At 42.1% G+C, this 27,733-nt stretch overlaps 1 protein-coding gene across 11 annotated transcripts in view; it reads right to left on the bottom strand.

Annotated features, from left to right (window-relative positions):
• The window catches only part of celf5a (cugbp, Elav-like family member 5a), a 180,111-nt gene that overhangs the window by 7,321 nt on the left and 145,057 nt on the right, over positions 1 to 27,733 (bottom strand). For 3 of the 11 annotated variants that reach the window (XM_027290656.1, XM_027290658.1, XM_027290655.1), the window contains exons 5-11: positions 26,887 to 26,966; positions 20,083 to 20,229; positions 12,591 to 12,756; positions 4,467 to 4,682; positions 4,056 to 4,148; positions 2,671 to 2,814; positions 6 to 169 (exon numbers count right to left, since the gene is read on the bottom strand). In XM_027290656.1, coding sequence (XP_027146457.1) covers positions 42 to 169; positions 2,671 to 2,814; positions 4,056 to 4,148; positions 4,467 to 4,682; positions 12,591 to 12,756; positions 20,083 to 20,229; positions 26,887 to 26,966 — 974 coding nt within the window. In that variant the 3' untranslated portion in view covers positions 6 to 41. The remainder of the gene's footprint in view (positions 1 to 5; positions 170 to 2,670; positions 2,815 to 4,055; positions 4,149 to 4,466; positions 4,683 to 12,590; positions 12,757 to 20,082; positions 20,230 to 26,886; positions 26,967 to 27,733) is intronic. The other 8 variants (XM_027290663.1, XM_027290662.1, XM_027290665.1 and 5 more) reach the window with 6 other exon arrangements.

The raw sequence follows: 27,733 nt of genomic DNA on the forward strand, positions 1-27,733 counted from the left end.
CTCACCTGTGCTGCTGCAATGAATACTGAAGGTAGGCTGTGTCAGTAAGGGCGGCTGGCATCCTTCGGTCTCTTTAGCTGGACTTTCAACCTCTTCATCCCAATCTGAAAGCCATTCATGGCTTGAATAGCTGCCTGTGCACTAGCAGGGTTGTCGAAGCTCACGAAGCCTGTGAAAACACACGAGTTTATTAGCCCCACTGAGAGTCAAGGTAATTATGAGCATCAAGACAAGCTTGACATGAGGATTTGAAGTCAATATTTAGAGATGATATCTACTGCAAATCAAGTAGCAGTCAGAAAAAAAAACTGCTGTGGAAAAAAAGGTGAGAGGTATAAACAAAGATTTCTCAGTGGCCTGTCTACCTCCTGAAGGAGTCTAGATGGCGTTGTTGAGGCAGGTAGAACCTTCAGGCTGTCTACCACAGTGCCTGTGATAGTGTGATAGAGTAGATTGTTTTTCTTTTTTTAAACCAAAGTTTTGAAGAGTTTAATATGTCCACAGTGTACGCCGACGTGTTAGAATTGGTTTTTGACCAGCTGCTTCTTGTTGCACAACTTCTCATCAAGTGCAACAGCTAAAATAGATGCAACAAGTGTGGGGGTGTAACTGTCATAAGGCATCACTCTTGCGATGTTGTCTCCTGGTTGACAGTTTTTGTCTGGAGGACACGTAATATCAAGCTGTTCTGTGATCCTTCACTGAGGCGTGCAAACGAATGAGACATACCCGGGATTTTGAAGGTTAAGAATGATGCAACTGCTGATTTTGAAAGATTTAATGAAATATGAATGAATCACTAATGTCATAGAAATAGTTACTTTTGTCACAGCAACAATCAGATTAGCCGATTCCAGTCTATTGATTATCAGTATCATGATCAGGTCATCCATATATATTTTTTTCTGTTTTAAACTTTATAATATCCTCTCCAACAAAGTTTTATGACATCCCTAGAAAGCCCAAAATACCAAAATGAATGAGCACAAGTCAGTGTGCAAAGTAGTTCGAGCAAAACAAGAGCAAACATAGTTCATCATGAGGAGACAAGTCTGCCGCAGACACCAAAACCCCTCAGTGCATTTCCCCATGATACACCCCTCCTCAAATCTATGCTGAACATCCTGTTTTCATCATGTGTAAAAATAAAGCCTTGAGGATTCAGTGACCAGAAACTGCAGTGGAGTGTGTCTCCGCTTGATGCGCTCCCCTGTGTCTGTGGTGTCATTAGGAACAGTCGATGACCCGTGAAAAACAGCAGGAGCCTCTCCACGTCCATAGCCACCTGGGAGAGATGTCTGCCTGGCCTGCTTGGCTCTTGGTTGGCCCATTAGGGCGAAGGCTGGGCATTGTGGAAGGAGGGCTGAATGAGAGTCTGAAGAAAGTGTAGAGGCAGGGAAAGGAGGTGACCTCCTAACCCACCATCAGGTTAACACATTGGGGCTGGAAGCAGAGATGAGATGGAGACGAGATGCAGGCTTCGAGCTCCGAGCCCTCCACTCAGCGCTGTCACACATTACAAGTGTGGCTTTCTCTCTCTGTTTTCCTGTCTTTTTGCACACCATCAATCCAAGTTTATCCACTCTTTCTCCTTTCTAGATTAATTACACCAGTGTGCTCCCTCCTTCCCCAGGCCTAACATTATGTTGTAAATGCATAGTGTATAAGTCAATACTGCAAATAGCTCTTCTTTCATGAATTTATATGTTATTAAGTCCCCCCAGGGAGACAGGACTGGCGATCAATTTTGCCCAGGGTTCTGTGGTTCCCTGAAGTGAAAACAAATGCTGATCCATAATTGTCCTTTGCCTTCCTCCACCCCCCTGCCACCATCCCTGCTGCCTGCCTCCTCAAAGTTTGTATAAGCCCTGGGGCATGTTGGTGTGTGCAGGCTAATGGAGCTAAATCGGACGGGAGGCGTGGAGGTGTGTGAATCAGCCTCTGCAGTGAGGGTATTGACAGATATTGGGGTTACAGAACGGTGATGTGGATGCTGATACAGCACCTTGAGGTTTTCAGGTCACGCGGCTGCCAAACAGAAACAGGGACATTGGCTCTGATTGACTACATCACGGTTAGTTTGGCTACAATGTATTCAAAGGTTTTTTCTTCTTCTATAACACTGATGCCAAAACACAACAGTCATCAAGATGCAAATTAAGGTCAGTCAGTCAGAGGTGAGATCATTCAATCTTCTTTGTCTGGCTGCTGTCAAACATCATCAAAATCTACAGCGCCTAAACACACGTTTATTTTTAACAAAAGCCTATTGTTTGCCGCGTGGTATGAAACCAAAAACTTCCATGATTGTGAAAATAAAACTTTCACTATGAAGCTTCACGCCTTAGCTGTGAGTTTTTGCACAACACCCACTAATGTCTGAATGTTTTGAAAAATCAAACAAAAAAACAGACCAGACTGCAAAAACAAATTGTGTTGTCCTTGAATGTATTTATTTAAATAACTAGTGTGGACATTTTTAGACTTCTTTACTTCTTAAGTTATAGGAGACACCTGTGCATCCAGACCTGCCATTAATTTACAAATATAATGATAATTTATGAATATAATTATAAGCTTTATCTAAGGAGAAGTCAGTAGAATGTAGAGCAAAAGTAAAAGTCCCATAATCTTATACAATGTGCTTGCTGGCAGTGAGGAGAAACTTACCGAAGCACTTGCTCTGGTTGGTTGCCCGGTCCATGAAAACTTTAGAGGAGATGACAGTGCCGAAGGGCAGAAACATCTGCATGAGTTCATTGTCTCCAAACTCCTGTGGCAGGTGGTAGATGAACAGGTTACAACCTTCAGGACCTGGATACAGAGAGAGAGAGAGAGAGAGAGAGAGAGAGAGAGAGAGAGAGAGAGAGCTGTGAATTTGTCATTTTGATCTCTGCAGTCTTTCATGTCGACTAAATTAAGATAAGTGGAAATAGATTGTTAGGACTGTCTGCGAAATGATCAGTGATAAAACATAACTTGCCTTAAACACACAAAAATTAATTGAATATTTGCTTTGATTTGCTGATACAGTGCAGATTGTATTAAAAAGTTATTTTCTGATTAAATGAGAATATGAAAGATATAAAGTACTCCAAAAGAAAACTCCTTTTTTTAAGAAATAAAGTTCTATATTCTATCTCCCCTGACCCAGTGCTGGTTTCACAGGTCCATGGGATGACTTGTGGTGAGGCTTGTCGGGGGGCATTTGTTCCTTTGTGTTTGCCTGACAGCTGCCCTTTGCTCCCCAGTTTATTTGAAAAATATTGTGCAGTTACAGTTTCCTTTTGTGCTTTTGAACTTGGGTACAGCTGAGCAAAACTAATAAAAAAAGAGATCAAACCTGTCATGTATGTGACGTTAAAAAACTGAGGGCTTCATATGCGGCCTTCAATCATACTTACACGCCTACGGCCTGTCACAGTTATTTATACATTTTCTAAATAAAAACATAAAATTCAAGACAGAGCCAAGAGAACTGCTGTTAACAATTAACTGCAAATTATTATTATTGTGTAAACCTGCAGCAGGTGTGCGTGGAAACACTGAGAGTTACTTTACCTTCACGTAAGCTGCCACAGTTTTCTTGTAATCCAACGTTTAACATTTTCATTAATTTTAATTTTTCCATCTGGGTTGCAGTACCATTATTCTCACAGCTCAGGATTTTATTATACAAGCTTGAATTATTACTTGTGTTAAAAAAAAAGGCATGTGCATATGTAGACAATATATAACCTATTTTTAAGATGTAGTGTATAATATAGTGTTATTAACATTGTTCTATCATCCTCATGCTTTATATATCTATTATCTAAGATGAGATGTGAGATGTGTTCTCTCAGCCGTTCCACTCTATTTATCTATTACAGAGAATGAGATGTGTACGGTGTTAAAGTAATATTCTTCTCTCACCCTCACATTCTTTATATATGTATTACACAGAATGAGGTGTGTATGCTGCTAAAGTAATATTGGTCTCTCGTGCTCATCTTCTTTATATGTCTATTACACAGGATGAGATGTGTGAAGTATAAAAGTAATAATGTTCTCACCCTCACCTTCTCTCTGCTGCTGCTGCTGGATGACCTGGGGTGGTTGGGGCAGTGTCTGGCCAATGGGAGTCAGTGTGGTGGCTGGGTAGATCGCTGCAGAGAGTTAGTGAGAGGGAGAGAGACAGGCGAGATAAAGAGTACAAGAGAGAGGAGTGTAAAAACGGGGATCCCACAGAGAATGGTGTCAAGGATGCTTAAGGTCGATCACACAAGCATAACATGTGTAATCAAAGGCTCTCTGATGTTATGTTCTAAGGCAATGTCTTACACTATCTGAATACATACAGCCTCGCACTCGCAAGCTAGTTACTCTGCAGTAATTGTCCTGTAGCTGCTACAGATTCAGCATTTACGGCAGACTGTAAAATCTCAGAAATATAGCATAATAAACGGAGCGTTCCTGTCTCACACCTGTGTATTGCTGTACTCCAGTGAAGGCTTGCTGGAGGGTGTCCGCAGCGGTGGGGCTCTGGGTGGAGTAGGGCGGCAGGCCGTTGGTGTACACAGTCTCCACAGCAGGGTGTCCGTTAGGCTGATGATGGATGCCGGTGAATCCGTTGACGATGGGCGTGACGATGCTGGGCACGGCGGAGGTGGTGATGTTGGCTGGTGGAGAACTGAGGCCTGCTGGGAAAAAAAATGTTTACTGTTACTTGATCGAAACACTCTATCTACACGCTCTACATCATACGACAGAACAGTGTACATGTAGACATGCTTTCCTAATGTGTCCAGAGAGTAAAACACTCGCACATAAACCCCAGCACAAGCAGCTTTATACACACACACACACACACACACACACACACACACACACACACACACACACACACTCCCACAAACACACAAACCCTGTGACCACAAGCTACACTGCATCTCCTCTCTAATGCAAGGACACGGTTGCGACGTGAGTCTGTCACATATCCGCCGTTTGTCGTGACACATCCTGCAGGATAGCTGAGAAGTCAGCCTGTGAAAAATGAGCCTGTCCGTAATGTTTGTGCGATACCCTGCTGGCACCTACTGCTCAGGATGATGAAACCACTATGCAACTTCTGAGAGAGGAGGGGAAAAAAAGGAAAAAAAAAATAAGAAAAAAAGAAAAAGATGTGGACTAAATAGAAAGAGATTACAGAGGGAGATTTGCTTGAACGAGCAGGTAGCAAAAACACAAAGATGCCTCTTACTTTTATACATCATAAAAAAAAAAGACAAAATAACAACAGTTGGCAGTTTGACAAATGGGTGGGTCGTAACATATATGGTGCATGCCTGAAAGGCAGTTGCAGGATGGTTCATGGGTGGAATTGAAATTGGATGCTCCCTGTCCTCTCTCATTCAATGCATTTTAAAAGGACCCTCCTTTGGAAAGTGTTTCCAATTATGCCGGGAACATCAAAGTACCCATTTTGAGCAGAATCTCACTGTGTGATGGTCTCTCTAAAAGGGATGCTCCGTGGCAAAGCATCCAAGCTCGCTGAAGTACAACTCCCCTGAGGACCACCTCTCAATCTGGAAACCCTCGTCCTGATTGGACAGAGAGCTCAGGTCGTCACGGAAACCCTTCAGCATGCCATATCCCCACAATCTGGTGCCTGACTAAAGAACCTCCTGTGAGAGGTGGTCCAGATAGGGTAAACAATCACATCCAGTATACACATAACATGTGCTGAGATTTATGCTAATGCCACTGTAAATATGCTGTACATCACACACTGAAACCTCCCGCCAGTGAGTAATATCATCTACATATCCATATGGAATTGCTTTTCATCTTCTTTACGTACAATTTCTCATCTCCTCTCCTCTTCTATCCTTCTCCCTCTCCTCTTCTCTCCCTGCCTCAGCATTTAAGTCATGAGGTGGCTGACAGTCAGGCAGGCAACTGCAGTGACCAGGGGAATTGCCCGGGTCCGGTGAGAGCTGTTGTGTCTTTTGCACTGGTTTTCTTTTCTTTTCTTTTTTTTTTCCTTTTTTTTTTTTTGAAGCCTCCCCGCGATTGCTTGTTTCCTGCGGAGCTGTGATGAATTAGACTGCAGCTTCAGCCCATTCTCCTACCAGGACCCAGGAGACTGCCGCTCCTATTCTGAGGGCTAGAGACAGCTAGTCTGCTCGGGCCACACGCATTCTACTGTACCGCCAGATAATACACCCTCTCCATCATCAGGCAAATTCATTTTCCAAGGCTTAGCGATGCTGTGGGCGCGTGTGTCTATGTACGTGTAGCAGTTGTAGTGATAGCAGGAGTAGCAGTGGTAGTAGTGTGGACCCCTTACATGCAATTACATAAGCTCTAGGGTCAGCAGTTGGACATGGCATCTGTTGTAAAGGAGGACACATGACAGAAGTAACAGATTGGGGCCACCAAGTCCAGTCAGGTTATCATGCTGGAAATGTCACAAAATGGAATAAGCATAAGAGTCATAAATGCAATAAAGACAGCACTGATATTGTATGGAAGTAAAGCTCTGAAACATTTATACACAATAACTAAGTTAAACTGAATGCTAGAAAATACCACAGTAGCTGGGTTATACATGTATTGGATCACAAGATGGGGTTATGATATGAGGAAAAGACCAATACCATGGCCAATAAAACAATGATTACATGAGAGAGCCATTCATGTAACCTAGTCATTGTCTTTATCCTCACTGTCACAATGGCCTAATATCCAACACGAGCACACCCTGAAAATGTTCTCCTCAACTGAAATGGGGAAATATTTCCTACTATCCTGAACTAGAAAATAACAAGACATTTTCATTTTATACCTCAGTGGACATATAGTTCTGGCATTGTGTGAAATTGTATTCATAGCCTGTTTGCAATGCACACACAAGAATGACGATACACACGTGGCTGTCAGTGTGTGCTGCGTGTATTGGCCTGTAATAATGACATGTTGTTCCCCACTCTGGCATGGGTGAATACAAAGCTATGGGACAGCAGATTACATATTTATTATACAGCTAGCTGTTAACTATCATATTCCTCCAAGAAAGAAACGGTTAAACAGTATGTGTACGTGTACAGTAAATTTATGTTATGGAAGCAGAATTCATATTCATGCTCTTGCGGGCTGTTTCTTCAAGGGGAAAACTGTTGATTTGCCCCTCGCGATGATTACTTCATGAAAGAAATCTTCACATGCGACAGAAGTATTTATTATGCTAATTATACATTCAAATCAACGAGGAACGCTATACCCATACTGGAGAGTGCAGTCATTACCAGCACGAGGACCGTCTTTCGCTGGAGCAAGCAATAAGCACTCAAAACAGATGCTTTCATCTAACTGATTTAAATGTGATGCATTTAGACTCAAAGAGAAAATGTCTGACTGGTATGAATAATAAATCTGAATATGGGAAGGGCACATATTACACAAACCAGTTGGTATACCAAGGAAAACTATGTGACTTTGAATACTGCTGCTTAGATTACTAATAAATATTTGTGAAGCAAATAAAATTTAAATGAACTTCCAAATTGTGTTTGTCCTGTACATATTTAACTGCAACATCAAAATACCATGTTAAACGTGACTGAGGTATAGTTTGTTCTTTGTTAGCTAATGCGTGATTCGTACTAATTATGCTATCCACAACTGCTTGTATGTATAGATCTGGGCAAGTAACCAGGCTCAGCAGCCTCTATGGACATAATAGCAGAGGCGAAAAGACCCGGGAGGACATGGACGACAGAAGCTAGGAAAAGAAAATTAAAGAGTGACCAAGCAAAGCGTCGTCGGACAAGAGTTAATCTGTTCTTGCACTGGCTTAATAATAATAACAACAACAACAATCACCATCATCATAATAATAATACTGAAGATTCCATCAAAGCTGGAACTAAACTTCAATAATTACCAGATAGTGTCTACAAAGGAGCTCAGTCATCTGGGATTAACGGTGAACAGTAAATTGTCAAGCTCAAAACACCTAGTCATCATGTTCATCAGGGGCAGGCCTAAAAATGGGAGCTTTAAGAAGAATTGCAACTAAATCTAACATAAAGAGTCAAGCTACAATCTATAAAGCATTGGTGTGCTATGTCCTCCACCTACTGTAGTCACCTTTGTCGGCTTCACACTGAAAGAAAGTCCTATGAAGTATTGGAGTGGAGGAGGCTGCTATGTTTTCCCTGCTGTTGAGGTCTTGTACAAAATGCACAGCAACCACTGGACCTCCGCTGGACCTTCTAAGCTCCCTCCACCATGGGCACTGCACCACTCAAAGCCTCTTTGGATAAAAGCTTTCGCCAAATGTCTGGGCAAATGCCCTCCCTGAGTTCTGTGCTGGAAAGATAAAAGACTGGGCCTCAAAGCTTTTAAGGGTGTACACAATGTGTGTACACACGCCTAAAATATATAATTAATTCCATGCAATATTAACAGTAATTATTAAGTATTTGTAATTTGTCTTCAGCTGATAAAAGTGGAGTGTGAAACCTGAACCATTAACCTTCAGTATGAAATACAAAATAAACAAAATACACAAAATACAACATTCCACAAAACTAAGCCTCTAGTGCTGGCTGCTCCACTCTTGAGGCTAATGTACATACAATGCACTGACCATACTGATGTGCCTGACTTTCAGATCCCTGAGCAGACCAGCTGGGCAGCTTGTGAAGCTCTGCTGCTCGTGCGAGCCTCAGTTTTGCTTACACAAATCAGATTTGGTCGTGCCGAGAGCGTTGGCTGTGTTCTCTGAAAGAACTTGCATGCACCATGAACAGGGATACCTTTTGCTGCCACAAAAGCTGTTCACTTTTGCTCCTGGGATTTGTTATGATTCTGATGCAACATGCCTGATTCAAGCTGAAATCTGAATTTGAGGGACAATGGGCCTTTGTGCAACTGGACATGTTTGCCCTTGAAGATGAAGTTATTGTAAAAGTAATCTAGGGAAGTCTTTAAGAAAGTACTTTCAATGTGTTTTTACAGTTTGAAATGCAAGGTCACAACATTAATTAAGACACACAGGTGTTCATTCCCCCAGCTGTTTCATCTGGCTCTGAGGAGACTACAGCACTGTGTTTAGTTACAAATAGCTTGGATGTGATACGTCACTCAGCAGCAAAATCTTCAGCATGATGTCGTTTTTTTGTTTTGTTTAATCATTTAATTTCTAACCCTCTCTGTTCCCATTTGTTTGTTTAAGAATTAGCCATAAAATATGAAATATCTATATATGTATATGTGTGTATCATGGAGAACAGGTGCACATATCGAGAAAGACCACTATGTCAAACAGCTCATTAGTTTCATGGTGTTTGTCACCTGGAAGTGTTCTGCATTAATGGTGTAACCATGTTCGACTCCAGCGGGGGTGTATTGGCACATCCAGCCTGCCTGTGAGTGGGTTGTCTCTGGCTGTGGAGCATCTGCAGTATATTTTGTGTAATATGTACTTGTGCATGTACATCTTCAGTGTAGGGCAGCACCATGCAACGGAGCATTAGCGTGACTTTGATTACACACTTCTCACATCCTAACAAAGCATCCTTGACACTATGTGCGCCTCACCACATATACTCAGCATGGATTCGCATCTCTCTCTCTCTCTCTCTTCCTTGCTTCCTTTCTCTCCTCCCTCACCCCCTTTATCTCCCTGTCTCTCTCTTACTGCTACTCCAGCCCTGCCTCTCTCTCCCTTGTTTTGTTTAACTTTTATTTCTTCTGCGGCGCTCAGGGAGCGGCACCTGGTGAACATTATTTTCAAAAAGCATCATCATGCATCATTGTAAGGATACATGCTCTAATCAGCTGAACCATCTGGCAAACGGCTTATGCACCATCAAGCTTAAATGCTTTGCATCTGTTGATCAAATGGATGTCTCATTGTTTTCAGAGTAACACCCTTAACCTCTGAGCCTCTTTGTACTTCAGCTTGCTGTCACAAACAAGATTTTTTTTATGTTGCAGAGGTTATACTGATCATTTAAATAAAAGATTAATGTCACATACTTACCTCAAGATCAGACAGGATTTTTCAGCTAGTAAGCTACTATTGGAGCTTTATGTTAATGCAGAGCAATGTGTGTAATTCAGAAAGGTGGCAGTGTAGCCATCAATTGGCAATTGTTCCCATATAGGAAGGAAAGGGGACATTAACCATTCTACCTTGTATGCTTTTGTACATTTGACACAGCTGGCAAATGGCAGAATTTATAGATTTGTTTCGAGCTCTAATTTGCTTGATGAGCAAACCTAATGCATAAATTACCACTCTGTCGAAGCACAGAAGAACTCTGCTCCCAGACCCTAAAAACAGATTCTGATATTACAATGAATTATTCCACTGACTCGTGGCAGACATCCTACAGTCTCTCAGTAGTGTCAGAGTCTCTTGGCCTACTTATACAGACAGCCTTGCCAGTAATGTTATGTATTCCTTCAATGAACTCTAAATAAGTCATAGCCACAAGTGTGAAAGGGGAGAGAGAAAATAGCTGTATACCAAAGCAGCAAGCTAGACTACCACTCCTGCAGCTGCTGGCAGCCACACTCAAATTAATGAATGAAGAAAAGGGAAATAAAACATTTCATATTTATGATAGTCCTTGAAAATTCACGCAAGCCATGCTTTCTCTCAAAGATTAAGAATATATCATATTCAATAATAAAAGGTAATCAGTCGACTGTAGCTTACACAGAAGCATGTCCGAAAGCAGATAAATGGCACCACTTCATACACATCTGATTCACAGATTTGGAGGCACTCACTTCTCTTTCTTTCACTCTCCTCTGTCTGCATATCTGAGGCACAAACATATTTTTCTTTGCTAAGCCAAGTTGTTCGCTCCTGTCATTGGCAATTGATACAAAATTGCCTTTACAGAGGTAGTTCTGTTTGGCCTTTACAGAATATCTTACAAAATTCAGCAATATTTCCTTTAAGACTAAGGCGTTGATTTTGATCCTGAGAGGCTACAGTTCAAAAGAGATACAAAAGCAGCACAAACAATACAAGCAGACACACACCCACACACACACACACCCACACACACACACAAACTGAGTTCCTTGCAATATGGTTGCACTATCTTTCATCAGCACTATTGTGTTGCAAAATACAGGTATGCATGCAGAACACAAAGATCTGAATTGCCATACTGTCAGTGCTTTGCCCATCAAAATAAGATGCTTCTCAGCAAGACTGAGCTCCACTTTTAATCACTGTCTCTGATTGATTATGCCCGCCCAAAAGTGCACACTTTGCACTGAAAACATCAACGTGAATATTTGACAAATGCGCCTCCTCTCTAGATATATTGCCCGATGTTGAAAATTATTGCAGATATACTGTACACATAGCTCATGTGTGTCCACTGGCATGTTCAATCATCTCACTGTATGTACATGTGTTTATCTGGCTTGAGGTAGAGACATGTGTGATTAATAAGGGTCCTGTAGCATTGATTTCCACATCTGCTGTCTGTCCTGTTTATTTCAATTCAACTGACTGTTGTGACTGTAAGTAAAGCAGAACCAAACAGGATTCTTACAATAGTCCTTTCTTTGTGTCTGTGGCTGTAGAAGTGAACAGAATACCTTATGAGATAACTTATGAGAATATTTTTCTTCCCCATAGGAACCACAGTGCAGAGAGAATTTGATATAGTGCAGCAGGTTTGTAGTAAGAAGCTGAAATCCTGTGATGGCTATAAAGAAAATATAAAAAAAAGGCCGTGTTGCATTGATGGTGGTTCTCTCTCTCTCACACGCCGATTGGTTTAAAGTTACCAAAGTCATCACCTTAAAAACTCAGTACTTGCAGTGTTGACAAAGTAGGTGAGCGAGGCACAACAAAGACCTGGATACTGTATTATTTATTTCGGCTCATGCTTTTGTTGAGTGAAGAATCTTGAAGTTTCCTCTGTCTCAAGGAAAATGAAGCACTGCTGAATAAGCAAATGTTATGCAGTGGGTAGGTATTTCAAAGTCCTTCCCTTTCCTCTGTAATGTATCTGCATAGGAAGTGTTTGTTATGGAAAACAAAACCAACTGCATGCAGATCATGCACAAGTGCTTCAAAGCACAAGGTCAAAATACTACAGGGAAATTAGCACCTTATCTGTAAACTTACTTATTGATATTCCTTATTCTGCCGCTGCTATCCCCAAATATCTCCTGCATTCACAAACAACATAAACATGCAAATCCTATTGAACGTATTTCTTCATATTAGTCTCTCCTTCTCTCCAGTGGAATAATTTTGGATTACCAGTAAGCTGGGAACCCTTTCTCTTGGCCTCGCCGCAGCTCTAGTTTTTTGTTTTTTTTATTCTCACGCTGTGCACACACACATACACGCACACACACACATTGACCTATAACAACCTCACCGGCATATAAAAATACACACACCCACACAAAAACCTACACACACTAACAGCAAGACATTAACACAAGCATACAAGAGACAAGAGCGATGCTTGTTGCATCGCCCCCAATCCACAAACACGCACATACACAACCACACACACACACTCACAAAAGCAAAGGGAATGAAACCAAGTGCTCACCCAGGGTTTGATGAAACTCACCCGACACCGGGGTCATGGGGGTGGGTGGGAGGCTGTTGATGTTGAGCGCCCCCATCTGGTGGATCTGTGTGGCGGGGAAAGCCACGCTTGGCGTGAGGTAACCTCCGTGGCTTGCTGCCATGATGGCTGCCTGCTGCTGCATGAGCTAAAGAAGAGGGACACGGAGAGTTGGGTGGAGGAAAGGAGGGTTGGATGAGGGTGTGCGCCAGAGAGCAGGAGGGAGAACGGGGTGCGAGAGAGGTGAGGGGAGGACAGATGGTAATGAAAAATATAGTAAGTTTGGAAGGAGTCAGACAAAGACGAGAGAAGGGGAGCAAGAGAGCGAGAAACATAGCAAGGGTAGAACAGAGGGAGGGATGTATGTTGAGGTTGATGGATGGATAGTGCATGGGAAGTACAGAGAAAGTAGAGCGGAATAAAAGAAAGGGAAGAAAAAAGAAGCCTGTCAACCTATGTTTAGTGAATCTGTCTATCCTCCCAGCAGGAAGCCTGTCACCAGCTGCAGAAACGATTTAATAGCTGTCTGTTGGGCTCATACAAATCAAAGCATTGACATGTGCACATTATCTCTGTGCTCAGGGAACAGGCAAAGTTTGCAGAAGTGCTGCAATGCTTTTTCCTTAAAATTGTCAAACTTCACAATACTCCATTTAGCTGTATAGAAATCCTATAGACATCTCACACTGTTTCCCCTGGACTCCTCTCTATTTTTTTTTGTCTTGTTTTTTTTTTGTGATGTATTTGTAATGATTGCTGCTCGTAGCATGACGTTCATCCAAAGTTCAGAATTTGCTTTGTTTTATAATTCAGTCGTAAATCACAAGGCCTGTCTGTGGGCTGCTTTTTCCAAAACAGAATAAGACATTTTGCAAAAAGAATATATTCAGGGATGGACCTTCACTAAGTAGTCTTTGCCACAGGAAAAGTGTTTTAGAGACACGCCAAACAACATCTGGGAGGTCGAACTGTGCTCTGTTTAGAGGTGTCGCTGAATCCAGACTCTGAGTCATTACAACAATATTTTTAAAGCAGGCACAGCTAGCAAGTCAGATCCCAGACCATGTAAGTAATACAGTGTTAGTCAGAAAATTGCAGTGACAGTCGATTTTCACCCATTGAACAATCCCACAAAGAGATAAAATCAATATCCTTTCATTCGCTCTGCATTTCTACTTAGCATCAACTGAGAAGTGAGAGCTGAAACTATTTTCCATCAACCCCACAGAGTGTTTATCCATATGCATAGGACATGCTCACACGCACAGTTGCCCTGCACTGCACTCTCTCTCGCTCTCTCCGTCACACACACACACACTCACACACGTACACAAAACATGCATGAAGAGTGATCGAGACTATTTGAGTTTCTGCACTCAGCTTAAATTCTCCCTGTGAAAGCCACATGCTGAATGCCTATTTCAGAAGAAAATCCATCAATGTTACAATGGCTTTTGCAGCTTGTGAACCAATGGGTTTATCTAGGGAATCAACAATCTATGTAGCCATGCAGAACCGTGTAGTATAGGAATACAAACACAACCGAACCAACCTCTTACCCCTGTCTCCATGTCTGTTTAATGCTGCATCGCTGCTATGTGTCAGGGGAGCTGCTGATGGCCGTGGCCTGAGAATGACTCGTATAAGCAGAAATCAAACTCCTCTGCCACTGGCACTAATGCTAATGACGATGTTGTGAGACAGTGGAGGTATAGAATGCCACTCTGCTTGCATTTGCATGGGGACCCTGCAACGGAAAAGCCAATTATTTTCCCTCAATGCCCCTGTCAGGTAACCTGAAAGCGGCTGTCCCGCTGTAGAATGCCCAGCGCTGGCATCTCATCCATTAGCCACATGCCTCGCCACTGCTATCTATTAACGCCTTTTGTCATTTGCATAATTTCAATGTGACAAATGGGGATCATCCATTCCTCTCCAAATAAGATGAATTGAGCCTTTAAGAGGGCATAGCTGCAAAAGACAGCGAGGGAACAAGAAACTAAACAAAAGCAATGACACAGAGACAAACAAAGAGGTCTAGAGGAGCTGGGGCTCCCTTGCTTTGGCAATGGTGTGACTGCCCCCCCTATTAGGATGTGAATAGGGTTGGACTTCAGGATGAAGGGTCTGACTGGGCTGGTATTACAGAATAAACACTGTCACACCGCTCACGTTTTTTTTTTTTTTTTTTTGTCTTTTCTCAGGCTCAGCTCGTTGCTTTCAGAGAAGCCTGGGGACTTAATGCTGATTCGAATAGGTTTGTAGCGTATTCGCTGTGGGCCCGGTGGCCTTATACACACTACAAACCTGGATGGAGTAATAATGGAGTGGGAGTGAATACTAGCAATTCCAGAATACTAGCCTATCTGCCAGTGCATGTCTTAAATAATGCAATGCTTAATACCATCCGTCAGATTGTCATGGATAACAACTCTGGCATTCATTGATGCTTCGTTCCAAATTAAAATGCAGCAAATTGGAAACCCAAGCATGTAATTATGCTGGAATGCAGTGGTTAATACAAACGTCTCTGATAAAAAAATAAAATAAAGAGCAGAAAGTGGAGTGGTTATGTTGACAGAGATATTCAAAGTCATTCCATTTCTCTTTTCATATGTATATGCTTTTTTCTCTCTCTTCTTTTTCAAAGGCATTATATTCAAAAGCCATTCCCGTTTCTTTATTTATGCACTACCCAGTAGATAGCAAATGTCTCTGACGGAGACTGAGCAGAAGTGAGTGTTCATCATCACAGACACAACCTTTTCTGCTTCCTCTTGAAAAGAAAGGAGGTGGGAAAGAAAAGGCAGACAGAAACAAGGGGGACAAAGGAGAAGCGCGCGAGATGAAAGGGAGCAAAGAAAGTTGCCCGCGCTCCAGCAGCATTCATTTAGTGTCAGACATCTGCTTTTTTATTGCAACCTGATGGCATTACTCTCCCTTGGTGCCAGCAGGCAATCACCTCTTTATCACATGGCAATTATCTCAGTAGCGCTGCTCTGTGACTCGCTGACTCTCGGCACTGTCACATGTGACCCCTTACAGCCCAACCAGCCAGGGATGGAGAAAGAGAGAGAGCGAGAGACAAAGAGGCGAGAGGGGGACAGAGAGAGAGAGAGAGGGGGTAAAAAGGGTTGAAAAAATGAGAGAGAGAGGTAGACAGTAGGTCAATGAGGTGAACTAAAAGACTGAAGACAGAAGACTGAAGCTCAAGGGCCTCATTTGTTACCCCATGCTAGCAGGCTGTATTTTCCACAGAAAGATTTTAATAGGTTTTTTCATCTGATGCACTTTGTTATGTGCGTACTATGTGTGTGTGTGTGTGTGTGTGTGTGTGTGTGTGTGCAGAGCTAGTCCTCATAAGTATAATACAGCTAAACCAGGTCACACACTCGTTCGTGTGGGTGTGTGTGTATGTGTGCAGGCAGTTTACACACAGCACAGCCAAATGATGCAGTAATCTGTTACCATCATTTCTCATGTGTGCTGTGTTGCAAAAGGCTGCGTTTGAATGTGAGTCCCTCCAACAGGGGGAGATGTTTCCTAATGTGAGTGTACAGTCATCATCCACCCTCTCATCCACCCACACATTGTCACTATTAACACCAAGTTAAACCATTTTCTCCTCTCATTTATCTATCTCACACTCAGTCTAATGCATCTTTTAGGGAGGCAAGAGGGGCAGGGTGCTGGAGGAGCCTTTAAATCTAAAACTTGTCTCTTGTCCTATGACACAGCGTGCAATCCTCCACCTGAGGAGACCAAGGGAAGCTAAAATGGCTGTCCTCACAAAGAGACGTGGCTTTAAAAGGCGGAGGAAGAAAAGTGACTTGAATCAGATCTAATCGTGTACAAATATGATGTTTGTGTCTTGTGTCTACAAAAGGTAATAAAAGCTGGTTTTATTACTTGCATTCCGGGATTCTTGGGAGAACTATTACCACTCACCACTAACACAGGGACGAAACATGGGATCTCACTCTCTCGCTCTCCTTCGGTTTGTGTTTTATGAAATCACCTTTTTGCAAATAGGATGTCTCCTGTCAGAGCACACCAGTGTCTGTGTCTATCGTGAAAATGGCACATTTCTCATTTTTGGCATATGTTGTCAGTGTTGTACCCCTCCAATTTGTGTTCAGAGCCCCCTCCTTCTCCTGGTTTGACTAAAATCCAATTTACTGGCTGTCAGCTCAACTCTATAATCCTATCCACTGCTGTAGTGGAGAGGTAGCTCTTTGAATTTACCATTTACTGTACTGCCTGGTTATAGCTATATATACACCATCTCTCCCCACGTCTGTATTCTATACTGTGCCACCTCCTCTTCTCTTGGCCAGTGTACATAGAGAGTGGGTGAACATGTAGTGTGTCTTTGGAGATAAAGTCCTTTTTCTGTCACTGCAGGTTTTTCGTCTTGGGGGAATACGTGTAGTTTATCTTGCCGTAAAGAAACATTCATCGTATCACTTCAGCACATTCCCACTGGCTACAGGGGAATCAAGGCTGCACACCATGTGCATGCAACTAGCACCAATGACTGTAATGTAATCATAACCGCTGCACACGCTGGACACCCACACTAAAGATAACTAATATTTCCCTTTATTCCACATTATTACGTACCTAGCGGTCCGAACCAGGATTTGGATTCATTAAATAAGTCTTTAGCAAGATGTGAAAACAAGAGCCTCGCTGATTATCCATTACTGCCTCTTGTGCAGTCATTGCTTTATCAAAAGTTGGGGTGAGTTTATCTCCAAGGTTGCCTTGCCTCTGAGTTTCTCCACCATCTTGCTTTATTTGACTAAATACATTATATGGAGGTACATAGCATTCACAGTCTGTGTGATTCATAGTACTAATTTCACCTTCACTAACATCATTCATGTATAATCTTTGTGTTGTGAAACCACATATGTGCAATTTCTCCTTCAAATTTAATGGTAATTGATTCTCTCTAATGCTGAAGTATCCCCTGTGCCCTTGTTACTTTCACACGGAACTCAATTTCCTAACATCATCCTGCTCTTTGTCATATTATATGTGTGTATCAGAGAAAGGAGAGCGAGAGAAAGAACATTTGCCGCGCAGTGCATGTGAGTGTGTACACTCTTGTGTGCGTCTGTATGAGTCGACACGGGTCTCTGCCACAGTAAATAAGAGTCATGGCCAACCTGAGCGGGGCACAATGGTCTCCCCGCAGACCGCCACTGCCTTCACCACCCCTTAAACATTTGCATTTCTCCACATTTCCTGGGAAAGGGCTGCATTTCATGAATGGTAATGAAGGTGGGAGTTTTACTGGAGAGAGCACAAGAGATGGCCTCGCAATTACTCTGGGATGGTCAATTTGCACATTTCACACTGGGTCCCATGGCTGTGATGTGAAAATGAGGGAAATGGATAAGCCCCCAAGACCTGGCTAACGTCACCAATTAATCCTGGTATTTAGAAACAGCAAAAAATATATAACTTTGACAGCCAAATAAGTACAGGAAAAAATGAATTTGTGTTCCTCCTCCCCTGTAAATAAATACTCTGTGGATGTTTATGTGAATTTATGCAGTGTGTTGTGACAGGGGGCCCAGGTTTTTATCTCAGTGCTGGATGGAAAGCTCTTCTTAAATTTCATTTTAGCCAGCTTCAAGTAGGCTGTGCATGCGTGTGCGCGCGTGTGGACTCTGCCTCAGCAGGGAAGAAGAAAGTTTGTGTGCAGATAAGTTGCCCATGGAATATTCTGAGTCAACTGTGGCCCCTGAAGCATCTCATGGCCCCAGAGGGAGGGACAGTAGGAGGGAGAGGGGAAGGGTAGAGAAGCAGTGTGATAGAGGATAGAGGGGGGCGCGTGGTGAGAGGGGCTGCATAGGCTGTCTGAACTCATCAAAGAGCCATGGGTCTGCTGTGTGTGTATGGTGCCATGCCCTGCGGGGGGGTACAGTGGATGGGGGTAGGAGGGCAAAGGGAAGCTGATGAAGGGGTTGGAGGGTAGAAGCTAAATGTGTGTGCCTACGTGCTGTGAAAGTCTGAATGCAATGGCATAGCAGCACCGCTTAAGATGAGGAAGAAGTGTTGCTGGTGGAAGTCATGATGGTTTTGGCAAGTTAATTTTTTACTTATGACAGTGTCGATGAAGTAGAAACTTGAAATAACAAAAGTTCTCTTTAGGTACGATAGAGAAGTTATTAACTAAAACATGTCCTGTGTGTGATGTGAATTCTAACACACCAGTGGTCTCACTTCAGCAATACACTAAACTACCTGAAGTGGATTACAGGCCAAACAAAAATGATGTTTTCAGTACTAATTAATTAACAACAAAATAAAAATACTTGTTAAAAGTTGTGGCAAATGTCTATACATACATACATACAGTATGTATTAAGTCACTCTGTAGTTTTGTTCTTGAAGTTTTTTTAAAGTTGCAGTAGGTAATATTATGTCTTATTAATTCTCTATTAATTCTGGTTGAATTTGACCATTGCATGTCCCAAACAACATTTAATTGAAGGGTTCATTAAAAATAAAATAACAACATCCGTCTGTGAGCAGCCATCCGTTTATTTTAGGTTTTCAGGACCAAACAACTAATTAGTTTTACCTAGCACATAACTAGCCAATCACAGCAGCTCTGTACAAACTGATTTCAGGTGATCAGCTAGCCAGAAGACGTATCACTCTGTTGGAGTTGTTTGAACTGCAGAAACTGGGTTATACTGAGGTGTTACAAAGTGGGGCTTGTTCAAAGGAACAGTTTCTTAGTTTTCTCTTCTGAGACAGACATAACCAGCTGAGTAGAACAGATGTTAGTTGACTAGTTAGTTATAACGGTTGACATGCTTGATGTTCCACTTTTCACTACTCCAGTAGGCAGCACAGAGAGAGGCAGAAGGCTTTGCGATGTTCAAGTTAATCACAGTGGCTATATCAAATTTAGTTGATGAAACACTGATTAGTTTTCCACCAACTGCTGAGGGAAATAACTGGCTACTCAATGCTTTACAATAGTCACCAGCTACTCGCAAACCTTGTCTGCCTGCCATTTGGTGGTAGAAAGATAGAGGACATTAGATCTTTAGAGTTTTTGGAGAAATCTCCTGAACGGCTGAAAACGACACTATGAGAGCAGGGTTAGTGATAATGAACCAAAATGGTAAAGTTAAAAAACACTAAAATGTTGCTGAGCTGAGGTGATCTGCACAGTCCAGTAATAATTATGCAATCATCTGCGGGTTCATCAATAAGACTGAAAAGTTTCACATACGCATCCATTATTTATATAAAAAAATATTGACTGTGATTACGATTATAGCAGCTTCAAGGACATGATAGAAACAAGTAAGTATTCCAACATCTGGAGTTTCAGATTCGGTGAGTAAGTAAAAGTATATGCAATCAGACAGTACGTATATGTATATAAGAGTCTAATGTGTTTCCATTTGAGTTGTTCTGTCTGTGCTTGTCTTTTCCAACTCACCGCATGTGCGTAAGAGCTGTAGGTGCTGAAGGGAAGGGCGATGGCTGGGTTAAAGATGCCAAACTGCCCAACCATCTGCTGCATACGTCTGATGGTGCGCTCCTTGTCTGTGTCGGCAAACTTGACCACCAAGCTGGAGGAAGCACCCTGAGGGGGGAAGAGAAAACAGAAAATCAGAGGAAAGAAGGTGGATACTTAACCCTGCTTCACTGCAAGCACCTTTAACACCAACACTCAGTCAATCACAGGCTATACATAAATAAACTAACATGAAGAATGCTACTGGTTATTATTTCTGATTTCTTAGTATGCCGTGTTCATTAGCAACAACAAATGCTGTTAACATCAATATCTAGTGAGCTCCTCTAATCATATGTCAGTTTTTTTTTTTTTTTTAGGGAGTGTAACATCATTACACATTTGTATTATTGCAGAGATTCGCACTTCCTTATTTTGTTGCAGGCATACATAAACATGAACCTAACAGAGATATGTGAAGAATAAAAATATTCTACTTATTGAGCGAACAGCTCTGTAGGCTGATGTGCAGACAGAAACCATCGGTTCCTTCAATCAGTGTTTAACATATGTACAAAGTCACTCGGGACAAAGCAGCCTCGCTGTGCACGACATAAATACTTTATATTCCCCACTAGCTTACCCCCTCCAGTACAGGACATATATGTAACCTTGGTGTTCCCTCCTACAGTTAAGGTTAAAAGGATGTGCAATGTACAATCATTTGAAGTAAGAGCTACAATTGGCAGTGGTTCCCATTGACCTTGGTGAAAAGTGTTCTTCAAAGAAAATGTTGCTTTTTAGGGGCAATTTCTCTCATTTTGTCCTCCGTCTGTTTTAGGCTCCTTCTTCCTCATTGTGGTCATCCCCATCCCCATCCCCATCCATCCTCTAATCAACAAGATTACCTCTTTCTGTAGCCCAATAATGAAACAGCAGGTGTGTCTGCCACACACCCTTCATTAAGAATCTTCAAATGATTTAGCGCTACAGTTGACCTTTTGTGTGCTCCGCCTCTCCTCCCCTCTGCGCCCCCAAACTGGCCAATCGATCCACATAAAAGGCCGAAATATTACTCTGATCTGACAGTGTAGAAAGGTTGTGTGTCAGTCACGATAAGAGCCCCGCTGGAATTGAGGCAATATTGTCAATAACAGTGGTGACTGGTGAAGTTCCTGGACTAAAGGTTGGGGGTTGGGGCATTTAAAGGGCTAAAGGGGCATTTCTTGGTTTCTTGGTGTGGTTGGATGTGGGTGAAACCTGGGAGGAGTTGTTGACAATAGGCAAGCTGTTATAAATGGCAACTTTAATGCTACCTTCGTTTTTATTACATAATTCATTCAAGTTTTTTTTTATTTTCCTTTGTTTGCATTTTCCCTGACTGAGGTCCCAGGAGCTCTGCTAATAAAAACATCTACAGATAGAAAGAGATGTTTAAAGACAGGCAGTGGATATTTTTCGACTGTAGCTTATAGATTTTATCCTCTCCCTTTCTCTCTCTTCCCACTTTTCTCAATATCCCCCCCGAGCCCTCTGCTCCTGGCTTGTTTGCTGCCTGAATCGCAGGTTTGAAAGATTGTAGGTGAGTGGCCAGTCGGTTAGTTGGCTGCCTGACTAAATGGCCGATTGTCTAGTTAGCAGAGTGATTGACTGACGGGCAGGCTAGTTGGCTAGATGTTTAGCTAACTGGCTGACAGACTAATTGTCCGACCGTCAAGCTTGCTGACAACTGTACTCTGGCCAGCTGACTAACTAATTGTTTTGCTTCTTACTGTATGTGCCATACTGACACATAGGAAGAACACTGAGAGTCATGTGTGATTCTACAATAAAAACAGAATAACATAATAGTTCTGCTCATAAATCTTTTAAGCAACACTTCATATATTAAAGAGTACGCTCAGTCACTTCAAGGTTAACTCTGGCACTGTTGCAGGTTTAGGGTTTGTCTGTTGTGCCTGTCCAGCTTTTTACTATCTGCATCATTAACTTTATTATGAGGTTTAACTTTGGGAGAGTCCAGGACAGGGCAGTGCAAGACCGGAATACAGAGGAGATGTGCTAGTACATATTGAATATTTTAACTCCCTCTCACAGTAAAAAAAAAAAGCTATTAAAGGCCTACCCTCTTTGGTAATGAGAGCTGCGTGTTCCTGCTCTGCTTCTCTAATTTTTGAGGAAGGCTGAATTTTATAATCTGAGGATATTAAGTTGGAACACTGCAGTCAACCTCTTTTCCAACAAGAACTAGACTGGAGTGTGCCTGCTTGAATAACAGAAACACGGTTTCTTGTGAATTGACCTGTCTGGTTGCATAAGAGGCCTTGTGCCTTTCTCTTTCATAGCCTTCTATGTATGTCCTACTCTCTGCAAAGCTTTTTTCAAGAAGGTCTATACACTGACTTTGCCCTCCCACTGGTTCTCCTTGGGGCACCTAAATCATATGGCTTGTCGGCTAAGCATCTATTGCCACATTTGTTTATCTCCCAGGTTTGCCCAGTTAGGCCTGTCAGGATATCAGTGAGCAGAATCTTCATTGCTATAAAGAGAGGAGGATGAAGTGTGAAGTAAAAGTCTCATTAAATTTTTAAGCTGCCAAGTGTGAGCAGAATCCCCCCACCAGGCGGCTCCCAGCTGCCCAGGGAGCCACTGAAGGAAGGGGAGTTAAACAGGGGGGATAAAAAAAAAGCACCACAGAGATTCAGAACCAAAAGGAAAGTCTGCTCCTTTATAGTTTCTTCTCATTGCCAAGGAGGCTTGGTGTCTATCCAAGCTTCAAGCCCTGCTATACAGTCCACACTTCTTTAACTTTAAACATATGCTGGCTGGCATTAGTGCTGGGTAGAGCTAGAAGGAGCTGATCCTGTGTTCTGTATTGGTATATAGCTCTGTCGGCTTCAAATGTCTCATGATGAAGGCCTTAATCGTGTTCTAGTCCACATGGGTCATACTATGATTTAATCCATTAAAGTGCTAGCACAAAAACAGAAATGAAGAAACACATCCTGTCTATCTGATAACGTGAGTTCAACATCTGTTACATAAACTGCCTCTATTAATCATATGGCATAGTATTCCGTCCACTTTGCTTACTATAGATTCAAAAACTATTTTATATTCAAGAAGTTACAACTTAATATTAAAAATGTATTTGACCAGAGGGGTTCCCTCAGGACCATGAGTGCCCAGAATGAGCTGCTAATCTGGACAGAATTTGACGTTGTTTTGAGGCTATGGTGAGTTTCACATACCGTTGTATTAAAGCTACAGTTAAAAGGTGAATTTCCCTCAGTCACATTGAGAATTTAAAAAAATATGAGTTAGCTATGGTTCCCTCACTGAGTGCTATATCAGTGCTGCAAACAGAGTTAGGTTCTGCAGAACATAGCTTACAATTTATGTCCTTTCCATGATACTACAGTTTTAATAAGGTATTACTGCCCATGGAATCATATAAATACAAATCCTCTTTGAGCTTAGCTGGTAAAATAATGGATGACGGTAATCTATTAGGTTATTAGAATGGAAATTGCCTGGGTGGAAATACTTGTGGGGGAAATGACAGGTCTTAAACAATAAACACTAACTTAAAAAAATAAAGGCAGAACATTGTTTAATGAGTAGCAACGCAAAGATCTATCATCCTTGTGAAATACTGACACTAAAACTCTGCATCTCGTGGAATGCACAATGAGATCATTACTGTTTTCTGAATTAAACCAGCATTTATATACTGTATTATATGCGCTGCTTTTTTGCTTTTCCACCTTTCATTTTATTATTATTTAAGGCAGTGACATCTTGATCTGTACATTAAAACAATGTGTCTTGTTGAATATCAAATCCTGACACTCACGGCACTTGCGTGAGTGTAATAGAGGATCCGGCAACTAGGAAATCACATTTGGAGGCTTTTTCTTTCTTTTTTTTTTAACCCTCTTTTCTTTTCACTCTCAATCATCCAGCTTTCTCTTCTATGAAAACTTTACCCCATTTGCTTTCCTTTGTTCTGCTCTCATCCTTCCATCATCCTGCTCCTGTGTGTCTATCCCAAGCCCTGTGTCAGCTGAAATATCCTCAAACTCAGGCTCAGCTGACGCGTATACGGAGTGGAAAAATCAGCTCGGCTCTACGGACCTGACCCGCACACCCTCCCCCCCATCTCGATGTAATTCTGTCCCAGGACTTACTTCCTACACGGCCCTGCTGAATCCCAGCAATTTGCTCTACAGCTCTAGTGTTTAAATGTTTAATTGAGCCACTCATATTCTGAACTGTGGCAGTATGTGTGTGTGTGTGTGATGGCAGAAGGAGGCTGAGGGATGGTGGTGTAGTGTGTAAGGGAGGCGGAGGTCTGCATGTTTGAAATATGACGGGTTAGGGTGTGATGGAGATCCAGCCAAGGTCTTATATGTGACCTGATGATACACTCCTATAATTCATATGCTTACAGTATCTTGCCATCATCGTTCATACAGTGACATTATGTCGTAGTTAGCTATTGGCAGATCATTTTTCACTTGGTGTCCATCACGAATGTACACAGATGACTACACTGACGTATTTATATGCCCTCATTCATGTACAGCATACATAAAGTATATCTTGACCATCATTTGTGCACGTGCACACATGCTCTCCACTCTATGCTGATTTTCCCTTTCCCTCCCAACTTACACATACAATACATACAAAATGCCCACTCCCCCTCTACATGAATAACACAAATGTATTCAGCTCAAGCCTTCCGAGCTGGAAAATAAGATCAGTCAGGGAGCCTTTGACCCTAGCCTGTGGCTGTACGAGCATGTGACAGTGAAACACAGAGAGGAGCAATATAGAAAGAGTATGTGTGTGTGCATGTGCATGCTCATGTAAATGTGCTAGCCGCAAAGTGCTTCTGTTTGTAGATGTTTATGTATGCACACACATGCATTCATTTGTGCGTGTGTATGCACACTGATAAACTCTAAGAAGCCAGTCTTCATGCTTTGGGGGATTGGCAGTAGATCTATCAAACTGTTGTAGTTAGTTGCAGTGTTAATATTCGGTGCACTTCAACACCTCAGCTTGCGATGCTATTGGCTAGGCTTTGTTCAGGGTCATCTCGCTGAGTATGCTTAAGAGCCACGGCCTTGGTGTGGTAGCAGATATGCACGCACTACATATCCTGGCTCAGTTAGTGTTAGTTCATTAGAAAAATGTATCATTTACATTAGCCATTAAGAAGGAGGAATGAGGCGATTGCCTGGATGGCCTTTACAAGTTCGGGTATGTACCCTGTATTTTATCTGTCAGATGACTTTCTTCATTTGTTTTACTTCTTTATTTATGTATTCATTTTTTTATACATCCTACAAGATGACTTATTTATGCATTGCATCACTATACTTGTACCTGACTTCTTTTTGCAGGTGTGACTAAACTGCAATCAACATGAACTGAAATGGACACGGGATGTACGGTCCAAGGTTTTTCCAGGATCTTTGCTACACTGATAGACACTTTGCTTTGAATAGCAACGTCCTGCTGAGGCATAATGGTCCACCGGTGGTCCGCTAATCTCCGCGAGGCAGGCACACTGTGCCCTCTCCTACAGCAGCCACAGGATATGAGATGCTGATCAGATTTCTATAATCAATTTACCAGAGCAGGAGGTATAAATCCTGTCCATTCACTCATTCTCCCTTTGCCCCCCCCGCACCCCCTTCTCTCTGTCTCTCACTCTCTCTCCAACTCTTCCTCCCCTTCCTTCTGCCCCCTGCTTATAGTTAGATGAATAATTCAGTAGCCAATGTGGTGAAAGGTGGAGTAAACAAGTCTATTGCCTAATATCCCGAGAGGCTGCCAAAGAGAGACGAGTGAGGGCAGAGAGCTAGCAGAGATAGGGGGATGGAGCAACAGAAACGGAGGGTATCTATAGAGAATGGACATCCAGAGTCTTTCCTTACGACCTGCAGTCATTTGCACTTAGATTGACTCTGAGGTTGCGCCAAAATGGCACAGCTGGCTTCCAGGGCTTTTCTCCGCTTTCCTCTCTTGAGCCACACATTGGCAACCATTAATAATGAAATCATACAGTGAAACACAACATCTGTGAGATAGGGTGGTAGAGAGTTCAGGGTCCCTGCTTCTCTGAGGCGAGAGTTGCCAAAACAAAAATGAGGATAAAAGCAGAATATACTTCAAGCTACTGTATAATATGGGACGTGACTCGCTGTCCACTTGCCGGATGTCACAGAGAATAACTCTATTCAGGTTTGGAGTGCAGAGTAAGTAGCTTTTATTTTGACACCATCAGGTATACGGGGACCATGCCTAAACACGAGAGAAATACAGATGAGCATTACAGCTTCTGCTCATAGTAAATCCAATACAGAGAGAATTCAGAGGACACGGTGTGCTTACATAACGAGCAAATGTAATCTCACACTGGAGTTACGTTCACTGATTATGCAAGCAGAACTGCTGATTGATGACTCACCCAAAATTCAATTATCATTCTAAACAGTTTTATCTGGAAATTAGATTTGGAATTTTTTTTTTTTAAAGTACCATGTTAATTAAAGAGACAGAAGGCGGTTTCTGGTTTTATCTGTTTTTTTTTAAAGCTGGGATATTTATGAGGATGGTTGCATTTTTCTGTATGTGGATTAAAAGCTTGAAGTCAGTTAACAGCTCCGAATCAAGAGAAGTAAACTGCACATAACTATCGTGATTGCATGCGATGGATGCTGTGTGGTGTGTGCGTGTACGTTTTTGTGTAAAGGAGAGAGCTGTACTTACTGGCATGGTCTGGCTGCCGTGGAGGGCACTGATTGCAGACTGAGCCTCAGTGTGTGTGGAGAACTTGACAAAGGCGCAACCTGGAAGAGAGAATACAGCCGCACAGCAAACACATGCACACACAGACACACACACACACACAGACACATGGTATATATATAGTAAGTACAGTACATGTAATCAACCATGTGTGTTTAAAAGCCTATGGTATATTAATGAAGGATGTTGAATTATATTTGACACCACAGAAATCACTGTGCAGTGAGAGGCTCTCATTGCACAGCAGGCTGCCCCACTCTGGGCATTAGGCAGGCAGACAAGCAGGCAGAAGCTGCAGGCTAAAGATTGCACTGATGAAGCAGAAAAGGATGCTATTTAGCACCACATGCCTGTCTGTGCATATTAAAGACTAGTGAAACTGGCTAAACTCGTAATGTTTTCAAATAGAAAACCACTTCATTCAAGAGCTCAGCACAGTTCATTGTTCCCACAACAGGATGTTCTGATCAATATTCGTGAATATGAAGCTGTCTGCATGTCCAAAAGCCAGAAACCACAGAAGCAACACTCTTCTCTTCTAATGTCCTTGAGGAATATTGTGAGTAGATAAAGTGAAAACAAGTGAACGATAGCTTTCGTGGATTCACAAAGTGAGCACATTAATTATTAAATGATTAAACTGACTTACAGCCTCTATTTAAGAAATGGAAATATATTTTTTTAAAAATCCACAAATTGATTCAATGCTGTACACTTTGTCTCCTTTAGAACGACTCAAATTCTTCCAGTACAGTGCCACTAACTGCTTCAGTTTCTATTAAAATATGAATTATACTTTATCCATTTA

The sequence above is a fragment of the Larimichthys crocea genome, chromosome XVII (assembly GCF_000972845.2).
Source record: "Larimichthys crocea isolate SSNF chromosome XVII, L_crocea_2.0, whole genome shotgun sequence".
In the NCBI taxonomy this organism is placed as follows: Eukaryota; Metazoa; Chordata; class Actinopteri; family Sciaenidae; genus Larimichthys; species Larimichthys crocea.